Below are 16,242 nucleotides of genomic sequence, written 5' to 3' on the forward strand. Positions count from 1 at the left end.
CGCCTTAGTGGCCACATCTAGGCCTTGTTAGAGCAGTTTTTTGTTTTAGTGTCGTAAGCCAAGAGCAGAGGAGAGGGCATCTTCATTATAATCGCATATGCCGTCAATTGTTAGTGAAATCATCTTGCCACAGTCGTTGCAGCTGTAGAAATCGCGATAAGAAATCTTTCATAGAGACCATTGGTGCAACAGCAACAAGAAGAGCTTAAGAGTTTGGTGCTTCCATTCCAATTGTTTCTGGATTTTCTTTCGCTTTCATAAACAGTCATTATAAATAGTTATAGTCTAATTTAAGTGTTCGAGTGCAAAATGCTGTGTGTAAAAATGATGTTGAGTATCAGAGGCAGCAACGAGAATGAACTTAGTTTAAGTTTCTTTATATCTAATTTATTATTTTGGCACAAAATCCAATCTGAAATTCTGTTTTAATAAGCTACATGAGAATTAAACAACAAATAAATAAATATACATTTAAACTGTACAGTATAAAAACCATGGGATAATATACTTAATTTTTGATTCTGGAGTATTCTGGAGTCCTTCATACTAGTTCCAACAAGCGCACCCCGCTGTCTATATTGAAAATTAAAATGTGAATAGTTTCTAAGTTATTTATCTGATTATTCTGAAATTTTCCCAATCGGTCGAATGACTAGGCAATTTTGTGATTTATTTCAGATTTTTTACTCTCTTATATCGTGTTTTTCGATTTGCTGGGGAGCGGGGAGGAAATTAAAAAAAATAAAAGCGTAGTGTCCTGGTAAAAGCAGCACCTACATACCAAATTTGGTTGCTTTAGCTCTTACAGTTACTAAGAAACATGCACTCATACAGACGGACGGACGGACTATATAAACGGCTATATAAACTCCAGCTCGTCGAGCTGATCTAGAATATATACTTTGTGGGGTCTGCCACGCCTCCTTCTATCTGTTACATACATTTGCACAACTTACAAAAATGTCAAAGTGTATAAAAAAAATATCCAAGTGTGCTTGATCTCTACTCGAAGAAGAAGATACTGAATATTTCTATAACTATTAATTTTTAAGATATATCAACAATATTGATGTGGCCTTAAATATTGCATATTTAAGGATCTTTTATCTATATTAAATTTATTTGATATATACATTTTTAGGGCAGTAGTGACGCTTAGACACTCTTCCCGTTTCTTAAGGTGTTGTCAGTTTGCGAGTTATTGAGATACTAATATACTTAACATTTTTTCATTATGTTTGTTATTTTACAGCCCCAATTGCGCAATGTTATTTACAGACACAACTAAGCAATGTTATTAACAGCTACAGCTCAGCAACGTTTAAGATGTATTGATACGAAATTATATTAATTTCACTGTGTTCAATGTGTATTGAATTAAAATTATTATACATACCTAAGTATTTGTAACTTTTAAGAACTTTTGATTTGTTAGCAGTAAGATTGAATGCTTCTTTTTGACTACATCATCATTAAGCAGAATTTACATAACATAGATTTTTTTGCCAGCTGCTTTCTTATTAAGAAAGGTACACATGAATAATTTGTATTTTCCACATGCGAATTATTGAGGCTTATCGCAGTTAATCGAAGCAATATTTAAATTTTATGTTATGTAGCGAAAAAAAGACAGGGAAGGCTGCAATGTTAATTAACACTAGCCGTTGCTTAACATTTAACAATGTTAGCCAAGTCTTGAACCTATGTACTAAAACTGTTAAGAGTACTAAGAGTACATTAACATTATGTTATAATAATATGTTAAACGTATAACAGAAAATGCTAACTCTTTCACAACCTAAATTCTAAAATAAGTTATTAAAACTGATAAATATTCAAATGCAGAACTTTAAGCTATAATTAACGAATAAATATTTATAGCACCTGCGAAAAAGAATTCTCAAAAATAATTTATTGTATTTTATTATGCATGCTCACTTGATCATTTTAATTAGGTTACTTTTCTATGCAAATACCAATAATACAATAAATGGTAATTCATAAATTTCTGTGATCAGAAGCCATCGCATCTGTTGCCTCCTCGCAAAGAATGTTGACATTTTGTTCGTTATATTAAATATTTATTTAAGTACTTTGCTGATTAAATACTCTTGTGTTTTATTTATATTATTAAATTCTATAATTTGCTTTGCATAGCGATTTACCAATTTACTTCACATTCATACTTAAACGATTCGTCTCTCATTGGCTTTTATTTAATTGTGTTATGTATATATATATATATTTTTTTTTTTTGTTTATTTTACATGCACATTTATAGTTGCAAAAAACATGAATGGCTATTTTGTATTATTAAATATATAAAGTTCATATTTATTATGTATTTCAATAATTGAACAAAACTTGAAAGCAAACATAAATATAATTTTTACAACGTTTAATGAGTCACATACGTAATAACAGTGGTCTAAAAAATTCGACAAACAATGAGAAAATCAATTCATGAACAATCAAAAATGAAATGAAAACATATGAATAAAGTTTTCTTTAGTTTAAGTACACATATACCAACGTCTTGCCATTTTCCATATCGTTTACATACATTAAAGTTTAATTTTTTTTTTAGTATTTTTCTCTTCTTTTATAATTTTAGCTTAGGCCTTTGTAATAATTTCTCAAAGTATCACCCTGTCTTTTTTCATAGTTTCTCATACATTTTTTTTGTTTTCATTGATTTGTTGTCTTAAAAAGTTTTTCACGCTTAAAATTTACAACAATACTTCAACTTAGTTACATACAATACAAGATTATTACTCGTATAAATATTTAATTTTTTTTCTTAGGCATTTTCTTTTTTAATATTTCTAACAAAACGCGCACATCAAACTGGGCCGGAAATTGTTGCTTTGTTACAAGCCTCGAATCGACAAAATGTAATAACAAATTTGAAAAATGTTCTAACAAAAAGTTGTGTGTGTATTTTTTGCTGTGTTGGCTATTGTAGTTTTACTTTTAGTAGACACTGTAGTAAGTTGAATCATTGCTTGTATTTAAATTGTCGCTTACTAGCAGGCAGCATGTCAATTGAAATCCCTTAAATTAGTTTCCAGGGCCAGCAAACTGCCTGCTTAGTAATTGAACTGCTGCGATAATTGCAATATATGTATATTTATTTAATTTGATTTTTGGTTTTGTTTTGCTTTAGTTCAGTTAATACTATTTTTAATATGCTGTACGTAGTTTGGAGGAAAAACACTTAAAATGCTTTTTTTTGCTTTTTTGTTTTTGACTAATTTCTCGGTTTTGTTTTTTGCTGCTATGTATTGACTATTTCTTTCTTTCATATTTGCATAGTTGCTGCTGTATGAATGTGTGTAAGTGCGTGTATGTGTGTGTGTCTGTTTCGGTGTGTGTGTGTGTAATTCAATTAAAATTTAAATTTAAATAGGAACAACCCGAGCGCGCCTAGCGTGGCTTGGGTCTAGAAAGCGCCCCAATGAGCATCAGCGCCAGCCACGCCTACTGCTGCTGCACCAGCAGCTGCTCCACCTGATCGGCGGTGCGCAGCAGGAACGCAGCGCTCTCCCTGTACGCGGAGATGACCTGACGTGCGGCAGTCACCTCATTGGGGCTCAGCTTGTGGGGAAGTATGGGGGCCACGCGATTGCAGTTACCATCAGCGGAGGCGGAGAGCAGCTGTTGCTGCTGCTGCTGTTGCTGTTGTTGTTGCTGCTGCTGCTGTTGCTGTTGTTGCTGCTGTTGCTGCTGCTGTTGCTGCTGCTGCTGCTGCTGCCTGGATTCATTGAAGCGCTTCCGCTGAATAATTTGCGACATAACCAAATTTATTATGTTTAACGGACTCAAAACAATACAGCAACAGTCTGGTGGTAGAGTGGGTGTGTGGGTTGTTGCTGCTGTTGCCCAGCGCATTGCCAGCGTTTAGCGCCGTAGGCTTCATGGAGAGATCGGTGGGCGTCACTGCAAAAATAACACAAAGTTCAGTTAACCTCCTTGCATGCATAATTAACTGCAGTTGGCATTACCGTTGCCCAAGCCGGCCACGCCTGGAAAGTAACTGGGATAGCTGGGAGCACGTCCGGCAGCCACGGCCGCTGCAGCAGCAGCTGCTACAAACGGTGAGGCCGCCGAGGGCGAGCTAAAGTCCGTGGTGTATGGACTACTGGAGGGCAGGCCGGCGCCATTTGATGCTCCAGCGCCGTTGGCAAGCGCCAATCCGGACAGATCGGTGGGCGTGGCTGTAAAAAGTTTAAGGTTAGCTCTCTCTTAAAAATTCAGAATAAACCAAAACCTACCTCCAACGCTAGCATTCGAGCTTAAAGCCAGCGGTGAGCTACGCGCCGAGCTCATGCCACCAGTGCCGCCTCCGCTAGTGCCGCCACCAATGCCGCCAGCTGCGCTGCCAGCGCCCGCGAGGTTAGCCGCCGCCCCAAACGGAGTATCCGCATGCTCCGAGTTGGGCGTGGAGCGCGAGAAGCCAACAGCGCTGACGAACGGCAATGCAGCGGCTGCCACACTAGTCAGTCCGGCCGCATCGGCAGCCGTGCACGTCACGGAGGAGGCAGCATTGCTGCCCGATGAGCTGCTCGTGCCTGCCACAGCCGCAGCGGCTGCAGCAGCGGCCACAACGCTGCCCGGCGCTGGCACCGCGTGTGTTATTGGCTCGAGGCCAATGCGCATTCGTTTCGCATTCATCGATTCGTTCTCACAGGCAATGGCCAGGATTTGTTCTGCCTGAACGGAGGTGAGATGAGCGGGCGTTGGTCGGGTCTGCAAGCGAAATGAAAGACATTAATTGCTGAAGCTAGTAATATTATAAAAATATAAACAAATATTTTTTGAATATATAATAAATGTAAATGAAAAAGGCAGTAGTTAATCAGTTAAGCTTTCAAATAATTATTATTATGCAAATGTGTTATTATTTTAATGTTAAGAAAATAAGAAACACATCTTAAGTTGCACTTTTTAAATCAAATATCTTAGAAGCATATTGCATAAGGCGACTTTTTTCCATAAAGAGTTTTGCATCCTTATACAAATATAAGATACAAAAAATTTCGTATGCTTTATTAAGCTTATTCGATGTTTTAAATGTTTGAAGCGTTAAATACTTAAAATTGGAATGTTATACTAATTTGCGAAAATAACAAAATTGATTATTAAGTTTGGATTTTCAATAGAAATAAGTTATTCACTATATAAAAACATATCGTTCATAAAAATCGGCCAACAAATGAGTATGTTAGGCATATAATCTTTGTAGCATAGAGTTTCGACTCAACTTTATGAGTTCATTGCCCGAAGAATTCTATTTTAAGATTAACAAAGTATCCTCCAATATTTTATTTATTTTTTAAAATACAAACAAATGTTTTTTTTATAGTGTTCCTGACAAATTAATATAAACAATATTCAACACAAGATTACACAGGCTTTGACCAATTGGTCTAATTGTAAGTGAAATTTATTTGTTGAGATTCTAATCAAAAATTGAAACACTTTAAGATTAATTTGCAAGATAATTAATCATAGTAACTAAAGGAACAAATAATTGAAATAATGGCTTATTTAATTTATCAACGATTATTATTAATAACGATAATAATTATAAAGGCTTTTATATATGGCTCGTTAAACATAAACATTTTTGCCAAACAGTAATAAGTGCTAAACAAATAAACACAACTCAGTAATAAATTGCAGAAAATATCATTCTCATTTTGTTAATAATCGTAGTCCCTAAGCGATATAATTTTATTATTGAAATAATGAAAAAAAACTAAATATTTGGTTAAGTTAATTGGAAGCCCTTCACTCACCGTATTCTCCCAGCCGTCTCGTGTCTTCTTGTTGCGGCGACAGGACTTGAGATAGGTGCGAATGCGTTTGCGGGAACGGTCGCTGAACTCGGGAAATTGTCGCGCACACGAATCAATGATGGCTTGAATCTTTTCCTTTGGCTGCTTGGAGATGGGTATAATGCGATCCAGATTCTCATCGACAAAGAGACGCACAAACATCTGCAAAGTGAAAAAAGAAAAGATTAGAAATACACATGCCTGGAAGAAGAAGCTGCTGACCATTGCTGGTGGGCATTCATTGGCAACGTTTGCATTACATTCGCTGCTCAACTCGAACAAACTCTCGCAGTTTACTCACATTGAAGGCCTTGAGGCGCTCCGGATCGTGTGTGGTGGCCAGCTTCTCGTCCATCTTGTCATCGGAGTCGTCCTCGGAGACCTCGTCCTCCTCCTTCTGCCCCGACGAGTTTGTCTCGTCCTGCGCCTCCATCGGCGAGCTCGTATCCTGCCTCGGCACCGGCGATAGCGAGCTGTCCATTTTGCTGGTAGCTGCTGCCACAGCGGCTGCATTCTGTGCCAATGCATTCTGATACTGCGCCCAGAGTCCGCCCACCACACTCAGGTCGGGTCCCTCGGTGCCGTTGCGCACGGCCGTCGAGTTCTGGTAGTTCCAGGCGAGCAGCATCAGCTTCAGTTTGTCAGCGTCCTTCATCAGTCCCGCGTAGGCTTCCGACTCGCTGGTAGCACCGCCTCCACCGCCACCGCCGCCGCCAGCCAGACTGCTGGCAATGTCGCCCAGTCCCAGGCCGCCGCTTGCGCCCGCAATGCCGCCACCCACGCCAACAACGCTGCTGGTGTCGGCGCTTGCGGCCGGTGTTGCTGGAATGGTTTCCTGTTAGAAAGAGAGAGAGAGTGAGAAGGGCGAGAGCAAAGCAAAATGTAAGATGAGCATTGAAGTTCGGAACTTTCGATGACCGCACAAAGTTTTTGGGACAGCGTTCGATATGCCAAATCCCAATGATTAGAAAGGAGCCCCAGCACCAGCAGCAGCACCAGCCACCCCTTTCCCCCTCCCCTGTATGTTCGTTAGACTATTGAAAAGTATGCGCAAAAAGCGTCAAAGACGCTGCATGAAAACCAGCAGCAAAGTTTTCTCAACCAACAGCAGCAGCAGTAGCAGTTGCTTGCCAAGATGAAAGCCGAAACCCAAATGGGTTGCCTGCTATTTTGTATTTTTTTCCCCTCTCAGTTGGGTTTTGTGTTATTTTTTTTTTGCTTTGCTTTTATGCTGCACTGCAAATTAGTTGGAAGGAATTGCGAGTGCGAGTGCTATGGAGTCTGCTTGGGTCGCTCTAATGAAACATTTGCTTCAGCCGAAGCTTGTGCACGCCCCAAGACGTTGAACAGTTTTCTCAGCTTTTTCCTGCTTGTGGTTGCAGGACAGTGGTTAGGTGAGCTATTCGAGTGTGTGTGCGTGTGTATGTGTGTGTTGCTTTTTTCTTTGGCTATTGAAAGGAATAAACAGAGAGTTTTGGCTACACAGCTCCTAATTAACATTCACTCGGCTCTGTCTTTGACTCGGGGGAATCAAAAGGTAAGCAAAGGTAAAGGCGCACTTCAATTGAAGCTAGTCTGGCTAACAATTCCCACTGCACTGCTACGGACAAAACTGATCTTAATGAAGTCTAAGGTCTTCGGCAACAGTTTTTAGCAATCAACTTGACAATTGGATCATGTCCACTGTCAAAGCTGAAATTGCTCAGACGACGTCATGTGTGTGTGTGTGGGGCAAGTGTGTTGCAATTTCTTTTTAGTAGCAGTAGCAGTTAGTGCTTGCCTCCAGGCGGGGCAGGCAGCAGCAGCGCTGTCTAAGAAGAAAACGTACAAATTTTCCATTAATTAAAATGCTACAAGAAATGCTAAAGCTTCGTCCGGACCAGAGCCCCGGCGCTGTCCAAGGCGGAGCCAAGCCACTGACATGAGCAACTCCAGTGGGAGTCTTTGAGAATGGAATATGCAGTGGGGTTTGCTATACATATCGTACATATATATATATATATACATATATAAGTTTTTGCCAGCTGCTTGCATTAAGCTCATCCAGCACAACCTTGACTTTGTTCCCTTTTACTGCCAAGCAATTTGTTGCGTGTGCTGTCAGCCCACAAGGCGTATGAGTAACACCTGCCAGGCACACACACACCCACGCACACACACACACAGATAGATAGAGAGACAAATCCAAGCATTTATTTCCATTACCACAACATTTTCAAGGCGAGTTGCTTTTGAAGTTTCGTTTTATGGGGAGCACAGACAAAATTTGTAACCCTTTTACGGTTGCGCCTAAAATGAGTGCGAGCTGTGAGTTTGAGCGGGAACGGGCAATCTGGGTTGCCAAGTCGAATATCAGAAATGTGCGGGCTCTATGGCATCTTGGAAGAAAAGCAAAAGCCAAAAGGGGGCAGCACAAGTTCAGGGGGTTGCTATCGTTGCTGCTGTTGTTGTTGTTGTTGTTGTCGTTCTTGTTATTATTATTGTTGATGCTGTCTGCTGGGCCTAAAACCAGACTACAACTACTGCAACGCACTCACACTCACACTCACTTACAGACACAGACACCAATACAATGGCAGCAAAGCCTCTAAGCATACGCATAATGAATTACCACCGAACTCGAGCCTTGGCATATGCGTGTGTGTGTGTGAGAGTGTGAGTGTGTGTGCTACCCACTGTCGATGACATATTTCTGCAGACGAGCCCGACTACAGTAGTGCGCCTAAAAGGCAGCTAAGAAAATTTGCGTTTAACTCATAAGTGCGTGAAAGGGTTGCCAAGCCGCCCCCGGCCCCCTTCCATAGCCTTCGTTCCTTGAGTCAAGTCAAATTGTAGCAGCCCCAAGTCCCAAACTCATGCTGCTCCCCCTACCCGTAGCGCCTCTGCCTCTGTGCGCTGTCAAGGAAATTGTAGTTTAAATGAAATGGAAGTTGCTTTTATCAACGACGCCGGCAATGTGTGGGGCAGGGTTAAGCCAAAGGGTTGGGGTTAGTGCTTGTGTGCCTCTGTATGTGTCTGTGTGTGTGAGATTTCTTAGAAGTTCTCTACAACTGTGTAGATGTGTCTGTGTCTGTGTGAGTGCTTGCTTGTCGTATATAAATTAAAATGCCTAAACATATGCATTAGTTTTTGTCTCAAGCTCTCTGCACATACTATTGCCATCTCGCTCACGTGGGCGGCTGCAAGGAGTGGGAGGCGCATGGCAAAAGTTTTTGTGGTTACGACATTGGGTTTTCGTTTTCGGTGGTGGAGGCTGCTGCTGCTGCTTGAGCTTGAGCTCTAGCCCAGCCTAGTGTGGGCTGCTGTCTGTCAGAGTCTGTCTAGCTCTTGAGCTGTGGGCTGGCAACTTAGTCTAATGAGAATTCGAAACTTAACTACGCAATCGTGCTGAAGAAATTAAAAGAAATTGCACATGATGTGTGAGCATATTGAACGTTAGAAATATGCACATACAAAGTCAGATACATAGCATATAACATATATATGTATAAATTTATGGTTGGGCTCAGTGCGACTGTTGCAAAGTTGAAGAGTGCAATAAAGCAAATATTTGTTTCACTTTTTACATTGTCACTCTGCCTCTCCCTCTCACTTCACAGTTGAAAATATTCTGCTTTAAGCAGGCCTAAGAGTGCAATCAAAATTTATGTAGCATAAGCAAGTGTTGAGCACTCAACACGATTGAGTTAGAGCAAATGAACTTGCTTGACTATTGAATTAAAGCACTACTTGATTAACTGATTTAAGCTTGCCAGAATTATAGTTTATAAACTATTACTGAGAGAGAACGAGAGAGAGAGAGAGAGAGAGTGACAGAGAGCGAGCGAACGTTGTTGGGCCATTTCTTTTAGGACACACATCAATATGCACATAAATATTTGCCCAACATATGCATATTCCATTTCAGTTTTTCAGCTCTGTTGCATTGCGTCATTGCCTGCTCTCCTTTACAGCTGCAGTCTAAATGCATTTAATGCCTGCACCACTATAAACTATATAACCAAAAATACAGAGGGACCTAACGCGCGCACCGTGGGCAAAGGCCCCAAAGCGCATGCATTGGTCAAAGCAATTACAAAAAAGACAAAAAAAAAAAGAAACGCAGCGCTCTTTTGGGCGCTTTTGCGACTGACGCATGTCGCAAAAAAACAATATATACAAAAAATAATAATGGTTGATTTGCAAATATATACACACATATATATATTTGAATATGTATATAGAGAACGCATGTGTGTATATAAAAATGCAGGCGCTGCTTGACAACAGGCAGCTAAATTAGTTAGCCGTCGTATTTTAAGCTATGCTATTGCACGTGTGTGCGAGCGAGAGAGCTATATACATATATATATATATATATAGGCACACCAAATCGTAATAAAAGTATGTGCGCTTTTTTCTATGTGTACAGTATAGAAAATGAATGCACATAATACAAGCGTGATGTATGTACAAAAATATTTCACAGAGGTGCAATCTATTTTTAAATTAAAAAAAAACCACAAATTTAAGCAACTAAATGTAAGTTGTGACTTCAATGATACAATAAATAATTTAATAAGATCATTGAACGATCTCATACAAAAAATTAATATGATTGTAGACATGTAAAATATTTGAATTGAATTAATTTAATATCAAAATTCGTTAAGAAAGCAAAAAAATGAATACATTCAAAAATATATAAATGCAAGATTAATTATTCACTTGAAGCATTTACTACTGAATGCATTTTTTACAACCCTCATCCCCTTATATGTATGTAATCAATTAAAGTTTCTAATAAAACCTTATCTCTCTCAATAAAGTCAATGTATTAGCTACTTAATAAAATATTATGTTTTATTTATTTTTGTCAACAAATATTCCATTCATAAAATGTAGATTTATTTAACAGCTTAGAGTGCAAATATTACGCATACGCAGCTTGGACAATATTTTTGCTGCTTTAAATACATATCAAATTTAATTATATATTTAATAAATTATACATAAATATTGCCATTCAGAAACGCGCAATTGAAAAATTCAGATATTAACGCTAATTCTCTAACTAATTGATAAACTACAAAGATCTTTGCACAGCTTGAGCTGTAATTCCCACTTGCCTCGGCACTTATTAGCAACTAAGTTTCACAAGTGTTGGCGGAGCCTACAGAACAAATATGGAAACACGACTTAGTGGCAGCCGTTGACTGTGATGCCACAACCGCAACATAAACTCATCAGGCAGAGATAGAGACAGACACAGACAGACTGGGCGCGTTGTTAGCTAGTTAGACTGTCTCACTCGATGTCTAACTGCGTGGCTGGTCAACAAAATGTTGCGTACTTTATGGCGTTTTGCAACTAATACTCGCGTACCGCATAAAAAGCAGCCGAGCCGCTGTTGCGCGATTGAATGGCATGCAGCGTTAGGTGCAGCGCTAGTCTGCAAAGTATGCTGCATGCGATGTCGAAACAATTACAAGCCTCCCTGCCCCCCCACATGCCACATCAACAGTGTGTGAGTAGCTTTGACCCGTTTTTGTGGGCAGTCAGCAGAAAATGGAAAAACCCCAAATATAAAAAAAGCGAGAAAAAAATTGAATACAAATCAAAAGCCGTGAGACCCTTTAACCCTTTCATATACAAATATATATTTTTGCATTGTACATAATGCAGGCGGCCCAGAAAACGAAACACTAAAGTATCGGCAATGTTATCAACTACAAAGCAAAGTTTCGATCAGCATCAAATGAGTTAGGGGGCCGACAGGCTTTTACTCATGCCAAGTAAGCGTGTGAATTAATAAATATAAAGCACTGTAGCTTTACCCAAATTGAGCTTCGATCAATGCCTTAATGCACGACATAGTGTTGAGGCTTCGAGGCAGTGTATATTTGATTTTAGGCTTGTTCAATTTCAACGTTTATTTATTTCTATTTGTGCAAAAGGCAAAGCATAAAATGTGCAAATTTCATTCACACACAAAGGGCAAAGTCTATGTATGTGTGTGCGTGTGTGTGTGTTTATACAAATGCAGCTGTTTTTTAGTTGCCTTTGCGATTGCAACAAACGACGCGCATTCGCTTTATTTTTACTGCTCTGTATCGCACTCTGGGGGGTGTGCACAAACACCAAAGTTTAAACGGAAACGCTAAAATGTTATAATGGCACACACGGCGTATGCAATTGCGGCCAGCTTAGCTTTGGATGCGAAATATGAAGATGATGCTTTCAGTTTTGTGCGCAAAATAATTCATATAGCAATAATATTTATATAAATTAAGCATATTCTATAAGCAATGTTGAATGAGATTCAAATTGCTTAACAAAGAGGAAAGACGATGCAGCAGCTGAACAATTAAGTTGCGCATCGTTCTTTTCAAAAGCGATTATATTATATATGTTTGTGAACTGAAGGATAATAATATTAAAGAACAGATGAATTTAATTTTTTAAAAATTTATAATACATAATATTTGTAGTAAACATATCCGCTGCAAGCTAATTTATTTTATGCTGGGATGCTATAGATTTTTAAATAACTTTGTGTATCTACGATACACCGGATAAATTTTTAGAGGCACGATGTAAATTGGGAGGCTGGAGGACTCTCTTAAGAAATTTATCTATCTATCAGTGCTGCTTATATTGTCATATATATTATATTTTATATAACTACAGAAATAACTACAAGCTAAGAATAATAAACTGTCTCTATGCTCTGCATCTTTGACGTTTTAATTTGCAAGACTTAAGGCTTTCATCTGAAGAGATTTCTGTGAAATATAAAAATGCAGCTGCTTATGTGGAATTCGTAAACAAATCAAGCTCAAGCAGACAATAAGCGTTTTATATAAATAGCAATCAGTTCACTCTCCCCAACTCCCCCTCTCTCTCTCTGTCTCTATTGTGTGGGACATAATTATTGTAACATCAAACAGCAAGTCACACTATGCGTATACTTTATATGGGCAACAGTTGCACTGCCTGTCGCTCTTCTCCAGCTGCAGTTTTTCTTTTCCCCTCCATGTCAGGCAAGAAATTGAAACATAATATTGTCAGACATTGATGCCCATTTCCTCAGAAACCGCAACAGCTTTGCTCCTTGCGCCCGACCACTTAACCGCAACCCGAATGAGCTACACGCTCGCCCGCGCCCTCTGGCCCCCTCGGCGTGAGCTGTGCGCATAAAGAGGTGCGTAAATAAAAAAAGAACGCCTACAAGTATGTAAAAGTTTCTGCCATCATATGGACCAGTAACGAAGCGTGTCGTGGCCGAAATGCAACAACTACAACTAAAGGGAGATGGCTTCGCTGGCGGACGCTGCGATTTTTACGCCTTTTTGCACTTTTCATTTGTCAGCCAGCGAGCCGTTGGGGCGCCGCGCCGCGTGCGTTGCAAACTGCACTCGTTTATTTAATTTTTTTATTATTTACTACAACAACGGCAGTGGCAGCAGCAGTGGGAACTATACGCGCGCACTTAACAGACGCAACACTATGGCAGGCATATAGGCCCCCACATGCTCGTTCGCCGGCACACGGTGCGTATGCGAGTAAAAAAGAGAAAAACAGACACAAATGGCAATTGGTGCGCACGTATTTTTAAGGCGGAGCTTTTTTGGTTCTTTTTTCCGTGCTAGACGCACGCACAACGAGCTCGCTCGCTCTCTCTCTCTCTCTCTCGCTCTTTGCATGGGCAATCCCCGATCTCTGTTTGTGCGTGTCTGTTTAAAAATATTACGCATACGCTACGGCCAACAAAAAAATAAAAGCCAACGAGTGGGAGCCGAAGTGCTGCAGCAGAGGGGGCATTATTATCAATGAGGCGCACCAGGGTAATGCAGAGCAAACCAAAGCTGGTCAGGCCCACAGCCGCCACAACAACACCACAAACAACAACGATGACGACAAAAAAATACTTTTCAAGCGCTGCAAACAAGAAAATCTACTTACTCATCAGTCGGCTTCTGAACACGCCAGACATCACAATTAATGCCACCCCAAACAGCACAAACACACACATACACGCATGCATAAAACACACACACACAGACAAATGAGGTGCATAGCAGTTAATGCCGCCCACTGCGCTTTGGGTGGCAAATGCAATAATTTCAATGCAAACAACAACAACAACAGCAGCAGCAGCAATAAGAGAAATCACATTTTATTTTTGGTATTTGCTGCTAACACTGACGCTCTTTTTTGCATTAGCTGCCACTGCTGCTGTCTGAGCTGCCTTAGCAGGCTACAGTTGGGCGCTTGGCGATTGGCAGTGCTTAGAATTTGAAAAAAAAAACAATTTGCATTTTTAGCATTGCTGGTCAACAAGTAGCAAACACAGTAAATATGCAAAGTGCAGCTGATCGAATTGTATGGTAGCTGCTTACAGCAGACTCTGTTACGCACACGCTGCGTATGAGTAATGTGTGCCAGCCAGGCAGGTCAACAGGCGGGGAAAGGGGCAGGTTGACAGCATGAATGCATCTTCAGCCAACTTCATGATGAGCATTCATATATGCAAATGCCCCAAACGCAAATCAGCGTTAGACACGAGCCACACACACACACATAGACAATGGCAGGCTGTTGACTGCTATTTGTTGCTTTTTGCCTTTGGAGGCGTTTAAGCAAGCAGTGAAAGTGACTGCAACGTCACTAATGTCAACTGACTGTTGCTCTTAGGCGTTGTCAGCAACTTGAATTAATTCATTGACGCGCTGGCATTACATTTCAAATTAAATGTTAAGCTCAGCAATAACTTTTGACAGGCTTTTAAACAATTTCATTGTGGGCGAAAAAAAAGAAGAAGCGTTGTGGCTGCATTGCAAACATTTGGTCAACATTAAAAAATGCTGTTTGTTATGGAGCGTAAAACAAATTTCAATAAAATATGCAGCATGCAAATATTTTTATAATAACGAATATTAATTGAAATAGAATATCTCGTGGGCCTCTAGAGTTTTATATTAATACAGCGCTGATTTTTCTATGTCTGCGTTTTTTTTGCGCGCACTCGCATCAAATATATTTATACATAAGTGCATATATTTTTATAGTGAAAAAAAATTGTGTATTTTAATATGCAAATGCTGAAACAAGCGAAAAAGCTGCATTGGCAATTTTTGCTTTTATTTATAATTTTAATTTAAATGCTTTTATTTTTGCAGCTCTTTATATTTTTTATACAAATGAACAATGCATGTAACTGTGTATGCTTGCTATACAACATATACATGCTTATTTATGCTCACACACACACGCATACAATTGCTGCATGCGAACTATCAAATATTTATTGCTTGAATTATTTAACAAACTGAAGCGCTGGCTAAAAAATCAAACCAAATACGTTGCTAAATTAAACAAAATCTAAAAAATGATATCGCTAACAATGCACATAATTTTTCTCTTTTTTTCAGTGTATTTGTTGCTGATTGATGCAGAGCCCTGCCTTTGACAGTTTTGTGTAGCAATAAATGTTTTGACTTTTTTTTTGAATTGCAAAAACATTTGTTTTATGAAATATAAATGCCGATTTCACTAATGAAATGACGATTTGCGTAAACATGCGTTTAGTTGCTACTAAATTAGTAACTAAAATATATAAAAAATATGCTTAAATTGGATTGCGAGTTATTAGTAAATCTGCTTTGTTCTTTGGAATCAACAATCACTTTCAAACTGGTTCGAATTCAATGGAAAATGTTATAATTTAAGATTTATTTGGAAGCAACTACTCAGGTATGTAGGGCTTAAAAAAAAATACGGAAACTGCTAAGCTATGTCACCAATACAATCGAACTGTACGCTTGGACTTCGGAGGAGTTGCTGCTGCAATCGAAACAAATCATAATCAAATCGAATTTCAGTTGATTTTCATTCGGAAAGACAGTCGGAGCGAGTGAGCGGTTCAGAGATTGGAAACGGCACTCATTTCCAGGCAACAAGACCAAGATAAGCAAAGCCAAGTGATTGAGGGTTGAGGGCGCAAAAGCAACAGCAAAAATGGAAAGGAAATAAAAGAAAAATCGCACATAAAATTGATGATAAACCGTTCCAAATAATATTCTTTCTTATTTTTTTTTTCGCAACAACGCCGCGAGCCACCTTACGTCGCCCCCCCAATCCCTTAAATTGTTAGCAGGGGGTGGCTACATCTTACGAAGCACAGGATTTGGCAAGCCAAGGCAATGCTCTGAAGTCTGAAGGCGAAATGATGAATTATTTGCTGGCTCTTGCGTTAGGCGTCAAAGTTTCAGGCTCGGGCTTGGCTCTGCCTCTGCTGCGGTGTGGCAAGAAGGCGGGCCGGGTCCTGGGACTGCGTAAAAACATAAAAAAATAAAAAGGGGATACCAAACAAACGCTTTAGAGGTGGGCACGCGGACCCAAAATAACACCCCGCCCCCAA

At 39.6% G+C, this 16,242-nt stretch overlaps 1 protein-coding gene across 1 annotated transcript in view; it reads right to left on the reverse strand.

The window, feature by feature from the left end:
* Positions 1-3,349: 3,349 nt before the first annotated feature.
* The window catches only part of LOC108601054 (flocculation protein FLO11), a 53,049-nt gene continuing 40,156 nt past the window's right edge, over positions 3,350-16,242 (reverse strand). The window contains exons 5-10 of the mRNA XM_033294166.1: positions 6,142-6,675; positions 5,802-6,002; positions 4,275-4,749; positions 4,005-4,217; positions 3,818-3,939; positions 3,350-3,723 (exon numbers count right to left, since the gene is read on the reverse strand). Of these exons, the coding sequence (XP_033150057.1) occupies positions 3,481-3,723; positions 3,818-3,939; positions 4,005-4,217; positions 4,275-4,749; positions 5,802-6,002; positions 6,142-6,675 (1,788 nt within the window). The 3' untranslated portion in view covers positions 3,350-3,480. The remainder of the gene's footprint in view (positions 3,724-3,817; positions 3,940-4,004; positions 4,218-4,274; positions 4,750-5,801; positions 6,003-6,141; positions 6,676-16,242) is intronic.

This window comes from Drosophila busckii, chromosome 2L (assembly GCF_011750605.1).
Source record: "Drosophila busckii strain San Diego stock center, stock number 13000-0081.31 chromosome 2L, ASM1175060v1, whole genome shotgun sequence".
In the NCBI taxonomy this organism is placed as follows: Eukaryota; Metazoa; Arthropoda; class Insecta; order Diptera; family Drosophilidae; genus Drosophila; species Drosophila busckii.